This window comes from Anas platyrhynchos, chromosome Z (genome assembly GCF_047663525.1).
Source record: "Anas platyrhynchos isolate ZD024472 breed Pekin duck chromosome Z, IASCAAS_PekinDuck_T2T, whole genome shotgun sequence".
Taxonomy (NCBI): Eukaryota; Metazoa; Chordata; class Aves; order Anseriformes; family Anatidae; genus Anas; species Anas platyrhynchos.
Window position 1 is genome coordinate 15,645,185 of NC_092621.1, and position 26,918 is coordinate 15,672,102.

General features: G+C 37.5%; 1 protein-coding gene across 5 annotated transcripts in view; it reads left to right on the top strand.

Moving 5' to 3' along the window:
- NNT (nicotinamide nucleotide transhydrogenase) overlaps positions 1–25,266 on the top strand; it is a 42,641-nt gene extending 17,375 nt beyond the window's left edge. For all 5 annotated transcript variants that reach the window (XM_038171099.2, XM_038171100.2, XM_038171098.2 and 2 more), the window contains exons 11-22: positions 94–255; positions 1,037–1,147; positions 1,932–2,077; positions 3,089–3,284; positions 4,683–4,916; positions 6,829–6,989; positions 7,508–7,687; positions 11,491–11,650; positions 12,662–12,743; positions 21,514–21,632; positions 22,585–22,700; positions 23,052–25,266. In XM_038171099.2, the coding sequence (XP_038027027.2) occupies positions 94–255; positions 1,037–1,147; positions 1,932–2,077; positions 3,089–3,284; positions 4,683–4,916; positions 6,829–6,989; positions 7,508–7,687; positions 11,491–11,650; positions 12,662–12,743; positions 21,514–21,632; positions 22,585–22,700; positions 23,052–23,201 (1,817 nt within the window). In that variant the 3' untranslated portion in view covers positions 23,202–25,266. The remainder of the gene's footprint in view (positions 1–93; positions 256–1,036; positions 1,148–1,931; positions 2,078–3,088; positions 3,285–4,682; positions 4,917–6,828; positions 6,990–7,507; positions 7,688–11,490; positions 11,651–12,661; positions 12,744–21,513; positions 21,633–22,584; positions 22,701–23,051) is intronic.
- The last annotated feature ends 1,652 nt before the right edge of the window (positions 25,267–26,918 follow it).

Genomic DNA, 26,918 nt, shown 5'->3' on the forward strand with positions numbered 1-26,918 from the left:
TTAATGTATTATGTGAGACTTAAATACCACTAAGTTTGAATAGTTTCCTGCATTTAAAAGTTGTAAAATAATTTTCCTCTGCTTTTCTTCTAGGCTTGGCTAGCATGTTAGGACTGGGCATTGTAGCTCCTAATAATGCTTTCACGCAAATGGTGACGACATTTGGCCTAGCTGGAATAGTGGGGTACCATACAGTATGGGGTGTGACTCCTGCTCTTCACTCTCCACTTATGTCAGTGACTAATGCTATCTCAGGTAAGTAACAGTCATACAGCTGCTTGTTCTCTTCTTGAAGGAGGCACAGCTCCTTTTATGTGAGCTTTAGACAAATGTCTGTTGATTTGTCTTTTAAAATGGCAAAGAGCATCTCTACTTTCATCAGTTGCAAGGATAACTTATTTCCAAGAGTGTTTTTTCAAACGAAAGGCAAATGTGGTGCTGTGTAATTTTTTTTTTATCTTTTTAACAAACTTCCCGTTCTTAAACTGTTTGATTTGAAGTTTGTTTCGCTCGGGAGTGCTGCAGTCTCTTCAGTCATACAACACACTTTTTCTCCCTTGTGTCCAAAGTATTGACCTGAATATAACTCGTCTTTCATGTTTCTTGCTTTTCTTTTTTTATTTCCTCTCCTCAAAATACGTTCTTTGGAGGTGTGTGGGGAGGGAAATTCTAATAGTGATCTGTAAGATTGATAACATTATAAAAATTTTAGATAAGGAGAGGAAGAGAGGCTGTCTGTGCCTTTGTGACAGGCTACAAGCCTGATCTTTTTTGACCACTAAAAGCAGTTTCTTTATTGAACCAGTGTTCAAAGGCTGACTCTGTGCTTGAAGTACTGTACATTAAAACTACATTTGTGTACTAATTGTTTTCTTTCGAAACATGTTTGTATTAGTGAAAAAGATCAAGATTTTTTGATGAAAAGATCAAAATTTCACTTGACTGGTATCAGTTTCACAGCTAGAGGAAAGCTTTCTTTAGATACAGGACCTTTTAAGGTTCAGTAACATTTTTTTTTTTTTCTTTTTTTAAACAGGACTAACAGCAGTTGGTGGGCTGGTATTGATGGGTGGAAACTATCTCCCTGAAAATGCTCCTCAAAGTCTAGCAGTGCTTTCAGCCTTTATCTCTTCAGTCAATATTGCGGGTATGAATGTTAGCCTTTTTTTAAGGATAACTTAAAGTACTTTTGTAATTCTTTTATTTCTTTTAGATCTTTAAGTGAATATAGACTTGAGAAATATTATTCTGGGAATAATGTCTAAGAACATCCATAAAGGGGAAAAAAAATAAAATTTCATGGTAGCTAGTGTTTCTGGCTTGTATACCATGTGGAGTAACCTCTTTTTTTTTAAGGAAGCATTTAAATGTGTATTTTTCGTTTACGGTATTCTTTGTGTGATGACTATATGCAATATATTTTCCTGTATGCCTTCAGATGGTATTGCATTTAGCCTTGAATTCCTTTTTCCACTTGCAAAATATACCACTGGAATATAATGAAATTCTGTTTGCTTGATCTTTAGAAGTCCCAGCTTCATAATGAAAAGATATGAAGATAAAGCGTGTGACTTAAAAAAAAACAAAACAAAAAAAACCACCTTTTTTGCTAGAATAGAAAGGGAAAAGAGCAGAATCATAAACCAGACTGTACTTTATAGTCAGCAGGCAGTATAGAGTAAGAGCAAGTCCTCCAGGCTTTCAAACTCATCTTTTTATGAATTCCCTCCAAAGGTTAAAAAAAGAAAGCAACATCTCACCCTGATTCTAGCTTTGTGGTCTTCCAGCTAACTAGCTTTCCAGAAGGTTTGTTGGTGTCAGTTACTAGCTTTGTGTGGTAATAATAGTTTAGCGAAATATCTTTTGTAGCTTAGCACATGCTTAATTTCAGACTTTATTTTTGTAAACTTGTTGCTTTCTTTTTTGGCTAGGTGGGTTTCTAGTTACACAGAGAATGCTGGATATGTTCAAACGTCCCACTGATCCTCCTGAGTACAACTACTTGTACCTGCTTCCTGGTGCTGTATTTGTAGGAGGTTATGGAGCTGCTCTCAATGGTGGCTATAGTATTGAACAGGTAAGAAGACAAACCTTGTGGCACTCAGCCCACTATTCACCATGTGGTGTGCTTCTTTACTGCTTATTCTATTGAGGTGTAAATAGCAAATCAGCTACCATGTTTTCATCAGATTTGTATTCCCACAAGGCCAAGTTAAAGTTGATTAACTTTAAGCTTGCAGTCATACCCCAAATACTGAATCTATGTTAAAAGGTTCATTTTTTTTTTAAACTCAAGAACCCGCAGATACTTTGTTATTTATTGGATAGTTTTTCTAAGTTATACTTTAAATGTTATAGTGACTGTAGAAATCAGTCTTTGGTTTAAATGTTTCTAAAAGTTCAACTTGGAATGACAATTAAAGGAAGTATGATGTCTGTAAGGAATGAAATTTCAGCGCAGAGGGATATGCAGAGATAGTACCTATAGAATCTTTTATGGTAGGCTTTTGTTTGCATTTGTTTCAATAATAAAAATAAATCAATTTGTATTTTCTTTTATGCTTGGAAGAAAAAAGTAAATTCAAGCATGGTTTTATTCTGGGTGCTTGTAATACGCTGCATTTTTTTACTTATTTAGACAGGTTACGTGTAGCTCAGTTCATTTAAGTTTGCTTATTCTTTACAAAAGCAGGAGTTCAGGGGCACTGAGCAAATTCTGAAAGCATTCCTATGACGAATGGGACAGTTCAGCTGTAGAGTAGTACTGAAGAAAAACTTGCTTCTGAACTGATGAGGAAAATTGGATTGACTTGAGTTTAATATTCATGGTGAAGATAAACTAAGCTCATAAAATGGGGAAAAAGTTTCAGTAAAGATCACATTTTAAATGGTCAAAATCACATCTCTTACAACAATTTCTCACAGTCATGCCTTTGATTTTTACTTCAATTAAGAGCAACTCACCTGGTGACTTACACATATTCTGGAGAAAACCGTATTGTGTAATAATCAGAAAGCTTTTGACATCAGCTTTGCACTACATGCCTCTACTTCATATATTCTTATCCATGCTTTTCTTGTTTTAAAGATGATGTATCTGGGCTCAGGCTTATGCTGTGTTGGTGCCCTGGCTGGTCTGTCCACGCAAGGAACAGCTCGTCTTGGAAATGCTTTGGGTATGATTGGTGTTGCAGGAGGCTTAGCAGCAACTCTTGGAGGCCTTAAACCTTCACCTGAATTGTTGGCTCAGATGTCAGGTGCAATGGCACTCGGTGGTACCATAGGTATGTGTATTATACTATAAACTAATGAATATATGTTCCGTGCATGCATTTAGGCAAGCTGTAGATACAAAACATTGTACAGGTCACAGATGAATTGATGTACTGTGGTGGTTTCACACCAATGGCTAGATATACTCCACCACTCTGATCTCTCGCTTCCCCTCCACAAAAGAACAGGGGAGCAAATACAATGAAAAAAGGCTCAAAGGTTGAGATAAGCAGAAGGAGATCACTCACCAGTTATTGTTGCAGGCAGAATAGACTCAGTATAGGGAGACTTATGTAATTTATTGCTTATTACTAACAGACTAGAGCACTGAGAAAATAGAAGCAAGCTAGAAACACCTTTGCCCCCTGTTCACCCTTTTCTACTTCCTCCCTCTGAGTGGTGCAGGGGAATGGGGCCTGCGGTTGTTCCTTAACACTTTGTTTCTGCCACTTCTTCATGGTCCCTCTCTGCCCCTGCTCCCCATGGATTCCCTCCCATGGATGCCGTCCTTCCTGAACTGAGCCTGTGGGGGCTGCCCACAGGCAGCAGCTCTTCAAGCACTGCTCCCACACAGCTCCATACCATGGGGTCCATCTGTTGGGGCAGACTGCTCCACCACAGGTCCCCCCCAAAGGCGGGGGTGTCCGCAGGGTTATTTCTCCCTACATTTTCACACTTCTCTCTCATAGCTGCATTTTTTTCCTATTTTCCTTTCTCAAATCTGCTCTCCCAGAGATGCAACCAGCATCACTCTCTGGCTCAGCTCTGGACAGTAGCTGGGTCCTTTTTGGAGCCGACTGGAGCTGGCTCTTACCTAACAAGGGGCAGCTGCTGGGCTCTGCTCAGAGGCCATCTGTGCGGTCCCTCTGCTACTAAAACTTGGTCAATAGACTAATTTATGGCTTGCTTATATTATTTTGCAAGTATGTGAATGAAAAATTACAAGTCCCAGGGCATTTATTATTAATGCATCGAGATATGATAAAGAATAGGGATACTGCTGGAAAAGCAGGAGTACACCTATGTTGTGGAATCTGGACATAAAGAAGCAGATGAACTTGCCCAAGTTCATACTTACTTGCCAAGTTCAGCTGCTTACTGAATGCTACCAAATTCCCTTCTTCAAATTGTGCTTTATTCACAAAAAAATGTTGAATTTCTTAATGTTTAATTAGGCTTATCAGAACAAAAAGTACTTTAGTCATCTCCCTAATTTGTATCATGTCCTTATGGCACATTTGCAGCCTTCTGCTACTCTGCAATTTCTAATGTAGAACATATTTTTCCATTAGAGCAGGTGTGTATTTGCATGTATGCATTGCATGGTGAACCATGGTGTATCAATTTCTAGCTGTATAGATTAGATACGTTTTTGTAAGTCTTCCCTTCTGTCTTCAACTCTTTAATAGGTTTGACAATTGCTAAACGCATCCAGATTACAGATCTGCCTCAGCTAGTGGCCGCTTTCCATAGCTTGGTTGGTTTGGCTGCTGTGCTCACCTGTGTAGCAGAATACATGATAGAGTATCCTCACTTCGCTACTGATCCAGCTGCAAACCTCACCAAGATTGTGGCATACCTTGGCACATACATTGGAGGAGTGACTTTCAGTGGCTCTCTTATTGCTTATGGAAAGCTGCAAGGTGAGATCTTTTTTGTTCAGAACTAAGTATTAAAGGCTTGCCTACCTCTCCCCCTTGCCCCCTCTGCCAGGGTTTAGCTCTGCCTGTAGACTGCTATGTAATTGGAAAGAAACCTTGTGTTTTGCATCAGGTGAAATTTTATATATTTAATTCTTGTGGCTGTACTGTTTTCTAATTAATTCTAGTCCTGCTTGTGTACAACTTTATTTATGAAAGGTTTGTCTTCAGTGCTTGGACATATCTGACTTGGTAATTAATAATGGTAATAAGCTTCTCTCAATTCATCTGATCTAGAAGTAAGTGTTGCCATAGAGTTATTGAGACACTGTACCTGACATTTTATTTATTTTATTTAAGTCTTACGATTGCAACTTCATCTTCCTGCACAGATACTTTAATTGAAACCCTTGTGTTGCTGGACTTTGTGAGCGCTAGTAATATTTGTGAAGTTTTGTTCTTAGCATCATTCAGGCTTCATTAGGTAGATAGTTTTGCAGTGTCAGTTAAGACTGTCTTGCTTTAAACCATCTGATTTACTATTTACCTACCACACAAATTCCATACTCCATGCCTTTTAATGTTTTAGTAAATGTGCGTAAACACATGCTAACTCTTGATTCTTAGGCACCTGAAGGTTTCATTTTACAAAAATACATATTACATGTATTTTTCATTATGTAAGCATGCAGCTTTTGAGAGACAGATAGTGTCTGTTCTAATAACTTCCAGAAAAGAGAAGAGCTTCCTATTATTAATCCTGTTATAGCCTTGCAGTAGTTCCTTTGGGAAACATCTGTTTACTTTCTTCAGTGTTTCAGACCACCATTGAAGGAGGAAGCATGACATTGATGGAAAGCTGTCTTCTCTAATAATCTTTTGAAGGATTTGTCAGTAGTATGTATTTCTGCTAAGCAGTACTCAATTTATTCTTGATTTTCTTCCACTTCTCCATCTTTGCCCTCACCTCCACGCTCCCCAGTGATATGTGTGCACATCCTTGGTGAGCTTCACTGCCTATTTTAGCCCATGTTTTTTTCCCCTTCCATTTTCAGATCAGCATCATAATGATAAGCCTTTCTACACCATCCTACTGAAATAGAGGTAGTAGGTCACAGCCTTTGTCTTCAAGTCCTGAGACTAGCAGTTCATTCTTTCCCCTGAATTCTCATAAATTTAAATGAGACACTTGGCATCTAATTATGTAAATCAAAATTAATGGACAAACTTGTATTATTTTGACTCTTTGCTTTGTTATTTAAAACAAACAAACAAAAAAACCCAACCCCCTAAGGTGAAAATAAGGATGTTTGTCTTTTTAAGCTGAATCACAGAACCTTTTTTTCTAGTAAAGCCTCTGCCAACGTAGGAAGCTATGGGAATTCTGTGTGACTGAGGTGAAATTAAAGCATTTCTAAATTAAAGCATTTCTAGCAGGAGTATTTTTATGTTTGGGGTTTATCTGTGTAGTCATGTTTTTGTAAGCACACATATTTTGAGAGTCTGATAATACCTGTACTAAGAAGTTCTAGCTAGAGACTTCCTACTACAGAGCTTCACAATAGCATGTGAAGTCTTGGGGCCAGAATGTAAGTTGAAAAATCAAAACCAACCAAACAACATAATGAAGGCTTTTTTGAGAGAAAAGGATATTTAGATTAGGTAAGTTATTCTGAAGCACTGAAGAAAGATTGGTAAATAAAATGAGCTTAAACAGGAATATTTGAGAATCTAGAATACACCTGAATGCATTATAATACTGAGTCAGTACAAGGTCTCAGTTTCTACTAACTTTTGTCTTTTCTCCCCTTCCCCCTCCCTCCTTTTTTCTTTTGTTGAGGTATTCAGTCTTCGGGGCTAGAGACAGATTGTCCTACATGTATGTTTCAATTTCTGAACATGCATTTGATTGCAGGTATCCTGAATTCTGCACCACTGCTTTTGCCTGGTCGACATGCATTGAATGCAGGGTTGCTGGCTGCCAGCATTGGTGGAATGGTTCCATACATGATCGATCCTAGTTATACTACAGGAATTACTTGCCTAGGTTCAGTGTCAGCTCTCTCAGCCATAATGGTAAGTTGGGTAATTACAGAAGGCAAAACAAATAACAAGCTTGTTTTTCATCTTCTCAAGTCTACTCTTAACAATTACATTTTACCATTCTGAGTCACTATCATCCTACACAGTGCCTATATGTTGACTTTTCAGTAGCAAGTTGAATTAACTTTCCTAAATCTAGCTGTAAAACAGAAATGTTCTGAAGAACTGACATTGATATATCTAATTACTTTTTGCAGCTATGACTTAATGGAGCCTTTCCATTTAAAAGACTTTTGGAAAGTTAATTCCTAAAAAAAGCCATGGAACTGGTCAGTTGATTTTATGTGTAGAAATATGTAAATAAACACAGATCAGGACAATGGAGTGCCTTCCTTTCCTCCTCCTTGATGTCTCCTACATAAAAAATACTTGGATTCTTTATTAAGTAACTTCGTATTTATTTTTTTAATGCTTCAGGCAGACTGTCCTTTCTGCATGTTCTTTTTCGTCATAGCTTATACTGGAAGTATGCATTGTCTTTCCTTTTCCAGGGTGTCACTTTAACAGCAGCCATTGGAGGTGCTGACATGCCTGTAGTTATTACTGTCCTGAACAGTTATTCTGGATGGGCCTTGTGTGCTGAGGGCTTCCTACTGAACAACAACTTGCTGACTATTGTTGGTGCACTCATTGGCTCCTCTGGGGCCATCCTCTCTTACATCATGTGTGTGGTAAGTGAGCAGAAATTGTGCTTGTTTTCCAAGTACTGGAAAACCTTATTCAGAATGTTTGCTAGAAAGATTTGCAATCGGAAGACCAGACTTCAAAGTACTAGAAGCTAGAATTTTTAATTGAAGCTCCTGGACTAGATGTAAGTCATACGTCTTAATTTGGAGAGACCCACTTCAGAACTATGGAAAGCCTTTGCATTGGACTTGCACATTTGGGGTTTGAATCTTAAATAGGTATGATTGCTCGTGCTCAACTGTCTTTTTAGTTATGTTACTTTGCAGTGTTGTTAAACTTTAGTTTAAATTATCAGCAGGAGGAGATACTTTACACAGTGACTTCCTTTTTTAAAAAAAAGTTTGATTTGGTTAGAGAGTAAATTTTTTTTTTTTTTGGAGTGTGGGACGGAGTGCTTGAATAGTTTCTTCAGAAAATAGTTACTGTGAAGTACCACAGGGTGGCAGCAACCTTGCATAAGTTGATTGCTGATACTAATGTGTGTGTCAGAGCAACCTTGGGCTTTAACTCTTTGTGTAATCATACTGTGCTAGTATTAATAGACTTTTTTGGGGGATCATTTACTAAAAAGTCCTCTTTGTTTTCCTTTCTCTCTTCTTTGTACTTTCCATGACAGAGACTTAAAAAAACAAAACAAAAAACCAAACAAAAACCAAAAGCTGTTCACCTAAATTGGTGATATATATACAATCAGCAAGTTAGGCTGTATTAGTAGAAAGATGATGCTTATAAGGCAACAGAGTTGTGAAAAGTATATTCTCTAAGATCAGATCCTTTAGGTTTGGTGAAAATACGATCTATTGGATATATATTTCCCCACAGTCATAGTCGCTCTATAGCTTAATTTTTCTCTTACTGCCTCTTTTCTGTCTTTTACTGGTAGCTCCTTTCAGTACTTGGAATTTTGAGATACTTGCTGATGTTGTTTGGGGTTAATGTAGGTAAATAAGAAGCCTAGGAATTTAATTAACAAAACAGTTACGCAGTGACAGAGGGGTTTTTCCTCTGTATTTCTTAACATTCAGGAAGCTTAGTTTTTCAGATAATACTAAAGAAGTCTTGTGCTGCTTCACGTAAGCTTAGACAATTAAAGTTGATCAGCCAGTAAAATTAAAATTAGTTTGTATAACTTCTGTACAATACACAGAATAACTTGTTTCTCTCCCAGCATTTTTCTTTTGTGCTTTGCTTCCTTTAATGGAAATCATTACTTCTAAAGCCTTGTTATAATCAAGGGATTCATTATCATTGCCTTCTTCAAGCTGGCTTTCAGGAAGAAAAATTGCTTCTGAGTTCCAGTGGTTCCAACAGAGGTCTGTTCTTCAGGGTGTTGTAACCTGTGCTAATGAAGCAGTGGAGTTTCTCCCTACCTTTTTTTAACCTCCAATATGACTTCCACACAAAAGAGGATATGTATTGAAACTCATCTAGTGCAGACGTGCAGGTATTTGTGGAAACAATGGCTGAAAGCTTCCTTTTACGTTTCCAATTGCCTTTTTGTGATAAAACTGTAGCTTAATTATCCAAAACCTATCCAGATAATCCCTTACAGCTTTTACAGGGGTTAATAAAACTGGCCAACATGTATTCAGATAATCCCTTAAAATTTTTCACTCATATTTTACTGACTGATTTTTCCAACCATTCTCCTTTTGTGCCTATTATTAGGGTGAGTTAGGGACAACGAATTTAACTTTCAAACAAAAAAGCAAAGGCCTGTACTGTTCACTCATCTTGTGGATTTTGGTTCTTTCAAAGCACTAATGCAACATGCCTTTTTACAGAACATTTGATTGTATTAACACTTCTTTCTCCCTGTTTTTTTCAGAGTGAATACTTGATGATTGCAATTGTAGTATTAGAATCAGTATGCTTAGGGATGGGGAAGATGCTTCAGGTAGGAGAGGAACCATTAGCCGAGGTGATGAAACAGAGCAAGAAAAGGCACAGACTGTGTTAGTCTTACAGATTGGATGCTGCCTCCTCACATGTACTAGCTGTGCTGTTTATGTGGGCACAGTGAGCATGTAAGGGCTCAGGGATCAAGGGCTTGGTTTTACCTGGGCTGGAAGTGTCAGGCAGCATCACCTGTATATGTATATGCAGCAGAAAGGGTTTTCTTCTGGTAATTGGGTTATCTTTGAATAACAGCAGTGATAAAGCCTGCTCTCTATTTGTATATGTTTGTGGCAGCAAAGAGGGTGAAGGAGGCTGTGGAAGACAGCATACTGTCCTGGTGCTGGGTAGGTCCTAGCTGCTTTGGTTAATTTTATTTAATGAGGTCTTCACTCATTTTGAAGCCTTTTGTGGCTGTAGTTCTGAAGCCGGGCAAGGGTGCTACAATCTCATGCATGCTTTGTGTGGTTTCTCAGATTTCTAATACTTGAACATTTTTATTTTTTTTTACTTCGTCTTGGTCTTACTGTTGTCTTTTGGTTTAAATAAGACTTGAAAGCGCTTAGCTTCTTGTAGACTTACAGTGTGCAACGTCTAAAAATGTATTCTTCTGCCTAGACTGTTTACCAGATACAACTGCTATAACTTGTCTCTTCTCCCATTTTAAAGTTTAGTGTTTTGGTACACATCAAAGGCAGTGTGTTCTTAAAGGATAAAACTACTGCAGTCTGTACAAAAATGCAGATTTCACAAAACTTGTGTTTAGGCCCTACAGTGTGCCATCCTTACAGTATCTGTATCAGAATAAACAAAAGTTCTTCTAACATCTTTGCTGTGCTTATTTGCTAGATGCTGAATTTCACAGTTGCACATCTTCTCAGGCTATAGGAAAAAACCATGGAGTTGCATGATATTAAATATCAGTGGAAAATGGACTTGGAAGCATACTTTTGTGTGGGTGTTTTCTTTCACTTGTATGTGTGTCTCTCCAGATCCATTCTTAAAATCTGCTGTGATTTATGAGCTAGCACAGCAGGTGAATGACACACATGTTTAATTAAAAAAGAAATTTATGCCTGTTCCTTCCCTGCTTCTGAAGTTTTGTTTATTGCAATTACAAGTTTTGCCTACTTCCAGATATTGCTTTGGGACCATGCTCACAAGGAGACATGCCAGTGAAAGCATTTAGCCAGTGGCTTTTCCTGGCTGTGTATCTACAGAGCCGAATTTTCAGGATGTGTTCTTCTCTTAAAGCTCCTAGTTTAAGATCTCTTGTTCCCCCTTGGTACTCTGCCAGTAAGTTAATGGCCCCCTTTAGTTCATTCAAATTTGTTTTCAATTAGCATTTGGTTAGTTTTGTGTGGCTGCTTAGCTTTGTCCTGTTCTTTTCTGTTGTGATCCTGTAGGAGCTTTGCTTCTGTACTACCTGTAAGAGCCATGTGGTTTCCGTGCAGTAGTTCTGTGCTTACATCTTGAATTGCTCAAGAATTAGAGAAATACTTTGCAAAAATTATATGTATGTATATAAAATTTCTGTCATCAAATATGTATTTTTATACCTTCATTTTAATCACAGAAAGAGACCAATATTTGATGAAGCTGTCTTTTGTGTGTTTTGTGTTGTTCTTTGCCTTGGGAAAATGCTGTTTATCTGTCACTATCTGTGTAGTATTACGTGTTAGAAGCTATTGTTTGGCTATTATCGTTGTAATCTGTGTCTCTGTTTCAAGGAGCCTGTTGTAAGAACTTTGAGTAGTCAGCAGGCAAAACCAACAGATAAAGACTATTGTTAGGAAGGGTTTTAATACTTCTAGACGTTTCCTTTGTGGATGTCTCCTCTGCTTTATTTTTCCATTTCATCTTATCTGATCAAAAACCTCTTGTCTTTCAGGCTATGAACCGTTCCCTTGCAAATGTGATTCTAGGGGGCTATGGCACCACATCAACAGCTGGTGGGAAGCCCATGGAAATTACTGGAACCCACACAGAAATCAATGTGGACAATGCAATTGAAATGATAAAGGAAGCTAATAGCATTATTATTACTCCAGGTAAGACACTCTTGACTTACAGAGCAAGATGTTGAGAGGATGTATTACTAAAACAAACAAACAACCCAAACCAAAAAACTGCAGTGTTGTCTGGAGTTGTGAGAGATGCTTTTGTTCCCAGGTTAGTCATCATTCTTCTGTGTAATCATGTGTATGTCACTTCACTTTTCTGTGTGCGCATCTCTTCCCACTTTGTCCTATTTATGTAGTTTTTAAATTCATAAGGACAGAGGATGTCTTTAAACTGTGCTTACAGTTAATTTTGTGTACAGTTGTGATGTAAGTTTCCAAGGTACCATTGGTACCAGAAAGAAAATTAATAATAAGCTATCATTTACATTATTGAGAGTATTTGTGCTTATTAAATACTTGCTTAATTCTGCATTGTTTTTGTTGGAAAACCTGCAGGAAAACATCTAAATCTAAGATAGTATTCAACAAATACTGGAATTCACATAGGAAAAAACCTGAAAACCAAAACCATGAGTTCTGTTAAACTTATGTGTTGGCCATAGGTTCATACGGTTCAATAGTATATTTCCTGTTAGGAGAGATCAGATGAAGAGTGGTTGAAGATGTTCTCTTCAACTGAATGGCACTGTTGTGTTAAATCATGGAAATCATATTTTTTGCAACGGAATGGGAAGAATGCAAGAAACAAAGTTGTCCTTTTCTGATAGAGCAGGGAACACATTTCAGAGAAAGCAAAACAACTTACTTTGTAATTTGGCTGGTCAAACTACTATACTATTAGTGGTCAGGAGACCAAAAAGATGAGGTGAATTACATTCCTAGGGAGTGGTAGCCTGATCAGTATGTGAGTATCTGAGATACATGCATTCACATATGTTTGTGTATAAATATACAAATTTAATTATATATTAACTAAAACATATATTTTTTATAATATATAAGTAGACAGCTGCTGTTTGTGTGGAAGGTATGCTTGCTCCCTATTCTATCTACACTGAAATAGGAAAACAGCTTAAAACATTGGAATTCTTCCTTCAGGTTATGGTTTGTGTGCAGCAAAAGCTCAGTACCCTATAGCTGATCTTGTGAAGATGTTGAGAGAACAAGGGAAAAATGTCAGGTAAGTACTTTCTGTGATGAAAAGCATTATAGTTCTTTTCATTCCATTAAAATCCTCAGCAAGTGTGTGTTTTGGTTAATTTTTCTTTCAGCAATCATTCTTATGCTGGGCTCTATATTAGGAAATAATTTCCTAAGGGAATTCATCCCTCTGCTTGTGAAACTGTTGGGGAATAGCTGAAGGGCTGCAGTGGGAATAGTGGAGGATCCTCAGAAAGAAATGTGGGTCTTCTGCAGTATGGAGACAGTGGTTTTGCTTGTGTCAGTCTTATGTGAAGTGGAAGAGTAGATCGGGTACAGTGGCCTGTGCACCAAGAATACTGGATTTATTTCTTTCGTTGGATAAATGACTTGTGTTAATGGTAGCAATGCTTACAATTACTCAGCAGCAGTAGTAAATAAATAGCGACAGTAAAATCCAATTCTGATGGGCATGTTTAGATAGATGCCCTTCTTAAATTAAAAAAAAAAAAGTGTCTTCTGTACTCTTCTACTAACACTTTCTGTGCTCTGGGGTAGCTAAAGATGGTCAGTGCATACCGTTAAAAAGTGTCTTGCAGATGCTTAAAGCCCTGTGTTTGGACAAAAACGTGCTGCAGACAGTCCCTCAGTTACACATAGATATCTATGAGGATTCTGGAGGAATCTGGAGCAATCCATGTGTTCTTACATTTGCAGCAGGACTTCCATAAGATATGCTGTCTGATTTTTCCCTTTGCATGCTTCAAAGCATGCAAATGCAATGCAGTGCAAAAGCATGCAATGTGTCTCTTCTCACACCACAATTCTAAGGTTTCTACAGACTCACTTGTTCACAAGGCAGCCAATTAAACCAGGAAGGTGTATAAACTTCTATCACTATTTTAATGTAACCTGAACCTTCACAGAATTGCAGAATGGTTTGAGTCATAGACCTCTGGAGATTATCTAGTTCAACCAATACACTTGTTAAAGGCAGAGTCAGCTTAGGTTGCAGATTGCTTAGTATCTTGTCCAGTTGTGTTTGAGTGTTCAGTCTCCAGGGCTGGAGACTTAACAGCCTGTCTGGGAAAGAGTAAAACAATTTGTTTTTCTGAGGTTTAAATGGAATTCCTTGTATTTCAGTTCTTGACCATTGCCTCTTGTCCTTTCACTGGATAACAAAACCAGATTCTCCTTAGTGGTATCTTTGCTCTTCTCTATTAGGTGCTTACACAGTGATATCACCCTGAGCCTTTTCTTCTCCAGGTTAAAAGATCCCAGCTCTCTCAGCCCTTCTCCCATGACAGATACTGTAATCCCTTAAGCATCTTAGACTTAGTTTTTTGGGTTCCTGTTAAGTTTTTGCAATTGCAAGTGACACTGTAATTAGAGTCCATTGAGTATTGCATGGAAGGATTACTGGAGAAGCACGTGGCCACTACCAGATTTTATTTATTTTACTTCATTCTGCTGCACTGCTGAGAGAGAAATCTTAGGTGCTAGTAATCTTAGAAATCTTAGGTGCTAGCCTCAAGTCCTTTTCTCCCTCAATTTTTTTTTTTTTTTGTAGACCTTAGAGGTATTGAAAATACTGAGAAGCTAGCATCGTTTCTCCCTTCTTAATTGTTTGGGAAAGTATTTTCTAATTATGGTAACATAATATCTTAAAATTAGTCAAGGGTCAGCTTTCGTTTGAAACAAGATATTTGGACAGATGCTGGTTAGCCATACTCATTCTCTGCATTCCACGTGTTTATTTCATTTAGATGGTGACTCTCCTCTGGAATCTATACTCCAGCAATTAGTGGGATTTTTCGGTTTTGTTTTTCTTCTTTCACTATTTTTTCAAACTCATTGAAAAGCTGCGTATAGGTCTTTGCAGTATTTTACAGCATGCATTGTGCTGTTGTACGTTTTAGCAACAGATATTTGTTAGTGTGTATCCAGTGTTGCAATTCTGCATATTAAATTGCTTTACTGAGGTATTTTTGCTTGGATATGTGAAAAGTGAGATGCATGCTCATGTATCTACTTCCTGGAGCAGCTATCTTCACTCCTTATTTTTCCATGTTTAGCAAAAAGCTGAATGTGTGTCCAAATTGCATTAAAATTTTTGAAGACCTGTTAATTGTGCAACAAAAGAACCTAGATGAACCTTCTTGTCTGATGTGATGACAGTGTCATATGCTTTTGGCTTTCCTTTTAGAGCTTCTGTGTGGGGGAGCTCTTTTTTTTTTTTTTTTTTTTTATAAGATTGTTGGTTTTGCCTTTTTATGGTGGCTTTGCAGGGGAGAAACATGAATGAATCCTTGAAATAACTGGCTTATACTTGACATGAGTTAATTTCAGGAAGGGATCACTGCAGTGGTTACCTAGCATTTTAATGAAATAAATCTGTATTTACAGTTTGTGGTAATTTAGGCCTTTCATCACTTTGCGGAGCTCCCACGGTGTTCATTGAGTACAGCTGCTGTCCCTCTGGTTTCAGTAGGGCTGGAGCGCCTCGGGACCCTAAGTACACTCACCATCCAGATGTAGTGACACTCTCACACATCCACTGTGGAAGAGTGCCAGCATGGACATACGATTGTCATCAATTTGTAATGCCCATACTGTGCCAAGAAAAATTGCATCTGTCATATGGTCTTTTTTCCTTCATGGCTCATGACTGATCCAGAGACACTGTTGTTTTAAATAACTATGCTTATAGCCCTAGCATTCTCAGTGAAGAGCACAGATTGTATAAAATGATGTGTAACCTTTTATGACTAGGGCTTGAATTCACAATTACAGGAGAGTTTGAAACTTTAGACTGCTTTAGTTATTAAATTGCTGACATAGCTAACATCACATCATCACTTACTTGAGATGGTATTGCAAGTAGATTACATCTTTAATGCATTAGTAGGATCACATACAAAACTGGATATTGCTGAGCCTCAATTATAGTGTTACCTAGTTATGGATGGCCAAAACAACAAAACGTTTTATAGTCTAAATCTCACAGTCTCCAGAATTCATTGGACTTGGGGGAAAAAGTGCTTGTTTTATGACTAGTTTTGTTTCTGCAAAGTTACAAGTGAGTAAATTGTGGGAAGTTCTGATGTTCACAAACTTCTTCAACTACATGCTGTGTTGATTCTAGGCCCATAGTTGTGAAATTCTGATTTCTTTTATATAATTGTATAATAATTACATATATAGAGTATATAATTCTTCTGTAGTATTTTAGTACAGTTAAAAATTGTATACATTCTCGTATGTAGATGGGTAATTGACAAGTTTCATGTCCATACCAAAATGCTGAGCTTCTGCCATAGCATCTCTTTCCTAAGACCTTTTCAGTCAGTGTGTTTTAATTTCCTGCATAGTACTATTGAGAAGAAAATTCAATTCCAGGCTGAAAGGACTTCTAAAATTATGCTTTGTATGAACTTTAAAAAACTAATAATTAAGGCATGATGGTTTTCTTTTCCCTCTCATAGTTGGGGAAAATACAGATCACTTCTTTAACACCCTTTTAGATTAGATGTTAAAATGCTGTATGTTTTTAAACCTAATTTGTATAGGTAGATGTCTTGCAGGACTTTCATTTGTCTTCTGGTGCTGGAGAATCTGATTATTTTTAAACACATGGAAACATTTACGGGTTTCTTACATATTTGAAAATGTGACAGGATGGATTTAGTGTTGGATCTGTGTTTTTGAATTCTTTTTACCTCTGGCTGAGCTCTAATCAAATGTATTTAAGGTTCTGGTTTTTTATTTAGTGGTGCTAAGTGTTTGTGATAGAATATGTGGATGGGTACCTCTTACATGTGTCTTTGTAACTTAATGAATAAAATCAATTTACTAAAATTACTTATTTCAATTTAAAAACATTGCTTTTTGTAATGCAAGAAAATCTGCTGGAATTGTAAAGCATAAGCAGTTAAGATGCTGTCCTAATCAACCTTCAGACATTGTATAACTCAGGTGTACATGAGAGAGAGATTACTGTCAAATTGCTGAATGGCAGCATTGTCCGTGTTAACGCAAGTTTCTAGGAAACTGAAGTATGCTCACTAGGAAGAAACGTAAGTGGGTATGCATACATCGGTTCTCTGTTTCTTGTAGTCAAATTAACTGGGTGAGCTCTGAGTCATTAATGCTGCAGATGGAGGGACAAATGATGTCTCACAGATCTGTTAGCTCAAGTGCTGTATCAGTATAGCTAGAAAGAATGATAAAACCTTGCAGTACCTGATCTGCTTCTGCAAAGATGCAACTTGGCTGCGTGATTCTCAGGGTGTATTCTTGGTATGTCAGCGGTCAACGCGTCAGCTCAGGTCTGGGTGACTTTCTTATGTCAGTTTGTGATGCTTTTTCAGACTTCCCTACTGTTGGGTTCTTGGGAGGTCTGTTGCACTGAACCAGGTCCACGCCATGGATCTTGCCCCTGCTGTGATAAACTCTCTCACTGGAGTGGTTGGAAATACAGAGCCAGTACCAGCCTTCATTTAATATGTTAATTAAAGTAATTCAATTTAGCTAACCTGATTCCAGCAGAGCCATTGAGCTTTGTCCCTTTCAAGTACTGTTTCTGGGGTCATCTGTTGCGTGAGGCGTGTAATCAGACCTGAGCTATGTGCTTTGTGTATAATGTGTGATCGGAGCATTATATTGTGATACTTAGAAGCCGTGAGGCACTGCAGGTGATAGTACGTCAGGATTTAAGCTGCGTGCTGTCTGAATGGTGCAGTCCTCTGTTCATCTAGATTTTGTTTGTTGCCTCCTGTTACCTTGAATAACAGATTGTCTGTACTAGAAATAAAGGAATCCTGTGTCAAAGGATAAGTAAAGTGAATGAATGGCTGATGGTGGGCGGTGAGAGAGGATGAGGCATAACTCTTGGGCAAATTATTCTCTGTATATACAGCTTCTAAAATGTTGACCAAGCTAAATCAGGCACCAGCCAGATGTTACATACTTTAATCACTCTGTCTGGCTTTGGCATAATGGCAGGAATCCTTTTTTATGTGATGAAGTGATCTTGAAACACTTTTGCATTGGGTTAGGTATGTTAGCTCTTCCAGTATTAATTACAAGAATGTTATCTAGCCAGTTGTAATAAAGAGAGATGCTGACTTCAACTGTAGAAAATGGGATTTCCATCTTGAGTTTTTCAGTAATTTCAGTGCAATAGTGATGAATTTAAATGCTTTCTGTGCTAAAAAGAGCTGTCCCAGATATGCTGTATGTGTGTGAGAGGTTTTAGATCTTTAGTCTAAATTTAAAAGAAAATGTTGCTTTCTGTTACTTTGAAGCTTTTCTTGTATGTCCTCATTTTTTCATTGTGCTGTGTTGTCTTTCTTGAAGCTAAAAAGCTATCTGAAAGAGGCTGAAAAAAAGCTGTATATTCTTGCCTGGTACCCATACTGTTAGGTGTGAAGTCTGTCAGTAGCACAGAGGTGTGTGCTAACTTCAGTGTATCTGACAACTGGCACGATAAGCAGGTCCCATGTTATACAGTCTGAGTCAGGGCTGAGATAGAAAATTCCTGGTAGGCCTGTGTTTCCATGAACTACCAGAAAAAAGTTTCAAGTCAGCCACAACATGATTTTGCATCTTTATTTTGGGTAAAGTACGTGTAGACCAAAAACTTAATGCCAGATAAACAGAAAATCAAGAGTGTGAGATTCTGCTCTGATTACAAGAAAAAACAGCTAGGGGAGTTTTTATGTGACTTTATATTAAAAGCATATTAAAGAAACTTAGCAATTTTTCCACTTCAAAACATTTTCCTTACAACATACCTCTTTTTTAAAGTCATTCATGTTTTAAATTTTTAAATACGAATGCGATTCATATTTTGAACATCTGGGAGAGCACATGTGACAAATTGTTTCTGCTGTAGAGCACGTAGCTTTGAAGAACTGCTGCTGCTTTGAGTCAGGAGCAAGATACGTGGCTTTTGTTGGGCATGTTGTTGAGCCATCAAGGATTTTAGCTATCTCTTTTTTCATGCTTACCTGAATTCTGCTTTCAGTTGGACTAGCTAATTTTACTCCAGCTGTGTGTATATCTTGGGAAATTACAGAAGTCTTTAGATAAGCATATATTTTAGTGATTCTTTTTGACACGCTTGCACGTCGATTTTCAAGAGGTACTGGCTGTTCCTGTCATATTTGGTTAACAGGCTCTCAGAAACAGATTTCTGGGAGTAATTTCAATATTTGTCCAAAAAGCTTTTGTATGAGCAGCTTTTTCAAACTTTCTGAATACACAGTGTGTGGTTTCAAACAGTCTGTCAGAAGATTTTAACTGCTGATCGTTCATGCCATAACTCTTCCTGAATGAAGATCATTTGTCCCTTTCTTTTCTCGTTTTTCTCTGCCTGTTGCCAGGAATGGTGAAGTCAAAGGTGAAATTGATTCTCTTGGCAGCTTAAATTTTGGCTTTCCAGCTCATGAAATAAGATTGTATATGTATATAATACTTAATAGAAACCTCACGAGTATTTTGTTTTGTGTATTGCCAAAGCAGCTTTGGTCACAAAGAAGCTCAAATCATTTTATTAGAAACAAAAGAGAATTTTGTTGGAAAATCTGTTTTCATTGCCAGAGGAGTGATGGTTTTTCTAGAGTATACTTCAGAATAAAAGTTCTCCTAGGGTACTAAAAGTGTTTGAATTTGGTACAGTTTAGGACTAGCTGCATGTCTTACGCATGGCTTATATTACTGACAGATTGGTGTGAAACAAACTGTTAATGTTTTGTCCTGTGTATTTGCAGTGCTTTCTCTGATTCTAGGTATTATCCTTTGCATCAGGATCTCAAACACTTGCTAGCTGAATACACTCTGTTCTATTAATTTATTTGAAATGTTCCTTTTAAAGCTGACTTTTAAAGCTGACTCTTTGACCTGGAGCTTAAAGCTGCAGTGTATCTAGCATTATGTGGATTAATCATATGTCCTTAATTTTGTTTCTGGATTTTCAGTTGTCTCATCTTTGCATTGTGTTAATGCTGTGTTGCTGATGGAGCATTCAGTTGCCCTTTTAAGGATGTATTTGTACTCTGACTTGTGGACCCTCAGTCATGTGGTATCCACTTCCATCTCTGTGGAGTTGAAAATAGAAATATGTGGCAATCCCTCAGACATGGCAAGCTGATTTATCAGTCTTTCATTTCTTTCTGAGGAATTCTGTCTGAAGTCCTTTTATTGCATTCCTGACTCACTTGGATTTCTGTTCTGAAATTTTTCTTTAGAAATCCAAGATTTTACAGTTTTCTCCTGGGTGTTTTCTGTCTATTCCAGAATACATGCATGCTTCTGTATTAAACATTTAGCTTCATCTATATACAACGTTCATCCCAGACATTTCTGCTGTGCTTGAGTCAGCATTATGCTTGATTGCTCTGGAACTGGAAAGGTAGAAAGTGCAGATCGTGTCTACTGTCACACACTTAGTTTATTTAGGGACAGTAGATGAGTAGAAGTATACACTCTGCCCACAAGAAATAGATTTGCTTCTAACAAAAACATCTGTGGGATTTGCAGCTTAACCAGTGTAACATCTCTGTTCTGAGTTTTGTCAGTTTAGTAGTCTTACATGCTTTAACGTCCCCCCTGCCGCTCTGTGCATCTGTCTGATTATTTAGTAACTCACAAGCAATGTGTTTCCTATATATTGGTTTTAAGCTGTTCAGAAAACATTTCTCAAATCGTTATGCTTAAGCTGGTAGAGCTGCTTAACTTCTTGTTTCCCCTCCTTTTTTTTTTCCCTTCCCAAGATGAATCATGAGAAGAAAGTGGCATGTTACCCGAATTCAGCAAAGTGTTGTCTTGTGCATGGAGTCCCTGTTAAGTTTCCTGTTGGACTGCAGCATTAGGCTACTGGTCATTAGGCATGCTCTAGAGATATCTGATTCAGTAAGTCATTTGCCAAGGACATTTCTAGGTGTAGGAGTGCTCTTATTTCAGGAAGACTGCACAGTCTTTCAGACTCTTCATTAAGGCTTGTTTGGCTTGTTTGGCATTTTGGCTTGTTCACTTTGTGATGCTTTCACTTTTAAGTAATGTAAGGGACATGCAAACAATGTCAAGGGTTGTTTTTGCACAAAGCAGGGTTCATAAAGAATCACAGAGGTCAGTCACAAGTTTTTAAATATGGTACATCTTGGAAGGTGGATGTGAATGCTTGTTATGTGAGCTCAGGCTGGTGGCTGTAGCTAATAAATGGTAAAATAGATCTATTACTTTCAAAAGTAATTGAAGAAAACCCACCAAGTTTGTTTTTATAAGCTGCTGCTGGGTGGAAGATTAACATTCTTGTTCCATCCTGCAGTGATGTCTTTCCCAGCATTTGTGACCACTAGTTGCTTCTGCGTTGTTGCTAGAAGTGTGTGTGGCATTGTTAGTGCAGCAGGCTCTCCAAAGCTGCTTTTCTTGCAGGTGCAATGAATTTCTTAGAGTCTTATGACAGAAGGGTTGAAAATGATCTCCTAGCCTCTTCAGATTTACTGGAAACTCAGCAGATTCTTTTGCATATCTGTTGTGGAAGTTACATTTTTCATTCTCCTGAAAAGGAATCAACAGCTGTCCAGGTGAAGACTCAAATCAGTGGGCCTTGTTCCTACTCCCACCCATTTAGTTCCCTGCTATCCTTGAAAACTAGTATTTTTAAGGTTTAACCGTTTCCTTTTATTAATTCACATGTACTTGCACTCGAAGAACTTCTTGGCCTTTGAAGTCAAAGGTGGCAATTTAATTATGTAAAACAGAGTGGTCACTACTTACTAATAGAACTGGACTTACTTTTCTTTTAGGTTTGGTATTCACCCTGTGGCTGGCCGTATGCCTGGCCAGCTGAATGTACTCCTAGCAGAAGCTGGTGTTCCCTATGATATTGTTCTGGAAATGGACGAGATCAATGAAGACTTCCCAGGTTACCGTGCAAGATAGGAGCTTCTAATAGATTTCATTTGTTCTTGCCAATTTTCATTTGATTGTTTTTATGTTGCACAAAGATCTTAAAAATAGAAAAAAGTCACTAAGTGAGCAGAGGTCTTTCGTTTGCAACCTGTCTGGTTTCACAGCTGGTGGCAAGTAAGTGTAGAGGAATACAAGGAATAGCCTGTCTCAAAAGCAGAAAACTGAGTACCGACAGGTAAAGCAAAGATCAGTGTTGAATGGAGGAGTACAGAAAAAGAGTAGGCATTGAAGGGGGAGGGATAAATAGGCTCGTGGAACTTATATCCTCCAGAACTAAGAGAATAGTTTTATTTTGTTTTTCTTGCTTGTAGACGTGAGAAAATGCTAAGTCTTTTTTTTTTTTCTTTTTTATTATTTATTCCCCTCTGTGTTACTGCTCCATACAGGAAAACTACAGCTACCTTTTTAGGTCAGATGCTGTGGATGATTTGATCCTGTCATATCTTGCAAGCCAGAATAGTGATGCATAGAAAATTTGATGTATTAAAGCTTTAATTAAAAATCAGGAAGTCGCTGGTAAAAGATTTTTCAGAAGAACATTTAAAGGAAAAGCCAGGCACAAAGAAACCTGAAAGTGCTGGTACTATGTATGTATGAAGTCACATTGAAGGATTTAACTTTGCGTGGCAGAATCATCTAATGAACTTGTTGGAGTGGGTTTCTGGATTCTTACAGGCTTGCTGGGGGTAGTTGGTAGCACACTTGGACTCTCACATGTAACTTGCCTGATTAAGTTTGTAAAATATTTGTGAATGGAGTCCTCGTAAATGTTTTTAGAATACTTACCACAGTGGGTTCTTCTGCCTCTAAAGATCAGATTTGTCACAAACATGTACGCCAGTGCCTCAGTGCTCAGGTTTCATGTAATTTTTTTTCTCATTTTTGTTTTCCTTCTCTTGCTGCAGATACTGACTTGGTCCTTGTAATTGGTGCGAATGATACAGTTAATTCAGCAGCTCAGGAAGATCCAAACTCGATCATAGCTGGAATGCCAGTTCTTGAGGTCTGGAAGTCCAAACAGGTGAGATTAACTGGATTGTGTCAGCATCTACCTACCTATAAGAGAGTAAGCTTCTCCTATAAACCATATTTTTAAAAGCAAACAAGATCTTCTTCATATTCCATTTTCCATGAGAAGCTTTTCTAACAGATGTTCAACAAAACAGTCAATAGTCTGCAAATATGATGCAGTGCTCATAATTCTATAATTGCTGGTGAGTGCTTTAGTGAGACTGATGACTGCAGTCAAAAAAAACCTGATGAATGTACTTTACTCACAAATGTGACTGAAGTAAAATGGTTTTGTCTTCTGTATTTGAGCAAGGGTGATGTCTGTATTTTCCTGAATCAAACATGAGCTCTTTATATGCAGGTCATTGTAATGAAGCGGTCTTTGGGAGTCGGTTATGCAGCTGTGGACAATCCGATCTTCTACAAACCCAATACTGCCATGTTGTTGGGAGATGCTAAGAAGACTTGTGATGCCCTGCAGGCCAAAGTCAGGGAATCATATCACAGCTAAATACTGATTTATGTTCAACTCATAATTGCAACTACAGTTTTGTCACAGAGGTCATGGAAAACGAGTTAGAAGAATTTCTTACTGTCAAAATTCAGTCAGCATTTGCAGAACACAGCATTGACTCCTAGGAGATGTAGTTGAGTCAGGGATTTAGGTTGTTATGAAAGAATAGGCACATTAGCTCTTCACACTAAACCTCCTATGAGACAATGCATTAGAATATGAAAGTCTGCTTTTTAAGGTTAGCATTGAGTTGTTGGAAGCAGGAAGTAATTACTCTTTGTCATCTTTAAATGGTTATTGGCTTCCTCTTTCCAACTGTCTATACTTCTGTCATGGAAATTCACTAAAAATTACTGTGCCAAAATTGTATTCTGTCTTATCATCAAAGCTGTTCTTTGGCCAGTATGAACAAAAATAACTATTTATTTCATCAAAATAGAAAGCAAAATTACAAACAGCTGTGAACAGATACAAATGAGCGCTTGCATGATTTGAGACTCTAAACATAATACTATATTAAATCTCTATAAAAAATGGAACTCTTCCTTTTGGGGATATATGGATGCTGTGGATGAGGAACGTTTTAGGAAAATTACTTTCCTTTAAAATACAGTTCCACATTTTCGTAGTGTCCACTTATGTAAAATGAAACATGGGATTTCAGGGACCTACCAAGTGATCTTCAAGCCTGACAAGGAAATGTACACCTGTACTGCTTAACCGTTTTCAGCAGCTGCTAGATTATCCATCTTTTCCAGTTGTTGCATTTTTAAATTTTATATAAAAAAGGTCCAGTTCTGCACAGAACATGCTGCATAGATGTTCTGTTCACAGAATCTGGACCACAGTGTTTCAGTTTTTATTCACTTAAGACTTTTCAATGTATTTGCTACTTTAAATTTTAGTGATGCTTTCTTAATCAACATTTTTGTGATGCTGGAAAAGGCACTTTTGAACATATTTAAGATGCTGGAGTTTATTAGAATTTTTCTAAATAAGCTATTGTTTGGACAGCACAGAAACATACCAAACTTAAAATCCAATGTTTTGATTATTTGACTTCTCCCTAATCCAATTGAAAGCACTGTTTAAATTCCCACAATAAGTTCAGCAAAGAATTAAATTATGACATAGATTGCTCTTTTATTTTTATTATGTTAAGTGTACTTGAGTGGAACTCAAATATTTGCCTAATAAAACAAATTTATCATGTTTGCATAATGATGTAGCAACTGTCCGTGGTGACAAAGGTTGTAAACAAATAGTTGTACTTGTGTTAAAAAGCATTAATATCTGGGAAAGTCAAACTGCTATCAAGTGAGTCTTGAAATTAATCCATCTTGACTGACAGAACAAATGTTATTTTTTTTATTACACCATGTATTGAGACTTCATATAAAATATAGTATTTCCACGTAGCTACCTCTGTTTTTATGTGAAGATCACTTAAAATGCAGACTTTGAACAGGTAATGCATTAGAAATGTAACAGAATATGAAAGCTACCCTTTTTGCAAATCTCCTGTATATAATTTGAAAACAAAAATTACCACATAAGCATTAATGTGTTGTATACTGCAGGAAAATACTTGAAATTAATTTGTAATTTAAAACATCGTGGCAGCTGTGTATAAAGGTAGCATGAATGACCACTTTAATTTCATTGTATTCAACTTTTCTTTTAGGTCTGCAAAAAAGAAAAAAAAAGTGAAATGTGAGAAAGGGGAGAGTTAAGAAATGATCCCCTCTCTCCCTCACAACTAGGTAAAAAAGGGATTTGAAGGGATTTAATATCCTAAAGCATTAATTTTTGTTTCGTCAGACTTCGGGTATCTAACTGTAGTATGCAACATGTCTTTGCTTTTAAGTACTTAATATGAGACTTAGATTTTCATTAAAAAAAAAAACAAAAACAAAAAACGGTGGGGAGACTTTTTTTTTTCCTTTGATGACAAAATGTACAGTTGGATCAGAGGTACCAGTGTTATCTTTAAAACTGTGCTTTACCATGGAACACCAGGTAATTGTTGAAGTGCTAATAAAAAGTCAGTTATTTTTCTTTATTGATAACTGTCTCTTTTCTCACCTGTTGCGTTTCCTGATTACGCAAGTAATCTGAGGTTCTTTCTGAGAGTTAGAATATCCACCCAACAATGTTGAGATTGAAGTGTATAGTGAAAAGGAATAATAGTGAAACGTGCTTTTGCCTTCTTTTTTAAAATTTGGATTTTTCTTGAAATATGTCTGAGGTATGAATGACATCATCTGGCCTTAGAAACTTGTCTGTAACCTATTCTAGTAAGAAGAGGCTTAGACAACTCTAGAAGAGGCTTAGACAACTTTAGGCAACACATTGACATCAACTGCTCTATTGCCTTAAAGAAAACCTGAAAAACTGGCTTGGCTGAGTGCCTCATTTTCCATTGGCTGAAGTGCAAGATGAATCTAATACAATTCAATTCTTATTTCTACAAGATGGTCAAGCTGGTTGTTGTGGTGATTTAAGCATCTACCTTCAAAGTGAGTGATAAATGGATAATGTTAGCCATCTGATAGTCTGTTTAGCTGTATAGTTACAGTGATCTGACATGTAGCTCTCATGCTTTCTTCAAGCTTTGGTCAAGCTAAGACTTGAGGCCTTTGAGGCTGTGGTCTAGGGTTGATTCATGAGATAATCTATCCCCTTGATTGAGTAGCCCACCTAGGGAGCACGTACCCACACTGTAGATTTGCAGTCTGACAAATAATAAAGCTATGACCTGTGTCCTTTCCTTAATCTGACTGCTAGTTTGAAGATTTTACTCTACCCTCTGTCTGCAGGTCCTTATTATTACCTAAGATGTATTTACTGTAGCCTGAACCAAACACAGTATGAAAACCTGTTTTGATCAGATCATGGCAAAGCACTGAGCAAGAACAAAAGGAGATCATGAAGGGCACTAATTTCTGTTTACCTGGCAGAACTTTTCCAGTTTATAGTGTCTGTCATGGCTGTGAGACACCTTGGATGTTTGTTTTTAATAGAAATCGTTGCATTATTGAAGTTTCAGAGGAATTTAGATTGGAAGGATCCTCTAGCGATAATTTGGTCCAACCCTCTTCTCAAAACAGATCCAGTTTTAGATAAGATTGCTCCAGGCTTTGATCTGAAGATCACACGGGCCTCTGGAGATTCCACAGCCTGTTTCCCTGTTCCAGCATTTTCTTCTTTATTGTGTTTATTACTTAGCCTAATCCTTTTACTGTTCCCCTCTGAGAACGGTTTTTCCCCACCCTCCTGTTGAAAACAACACAAACATTCTCTCCTCATCCTTCTGACAAATTTTTTTTCTTTTCTTTTTTTTTTTTTTTTTTTTTTTTTGTGTGTGATTCTCCTTGTATGTCATGTGCATGATGGTTTGTGGTTTGACTCAGTGCAGTTTGTCAGTAGTTTCTTGTACTGGCCATGCTAATCCAGATGCAGTTTCACAAGGACGAAGTACAGGGAAACAACCACTTCTTTCACCTCCTGGTTGTATGCTTATCAGTCTGAAGCCCAATATGCAGTTGGCCTTTGCTCCAAGGTTGTGCTGCAGATTCATGTTTGACTTGTTCAGTGGGACAATCTCATCCTTTTTTGCAGAGCTGTTTTTGAGCTAGGCAGACCCCAGCCCACACTGTCGTATGGGGCTATTCTGTCCTGAATAACACACTTTGGATTTGCCTTTGAACATAA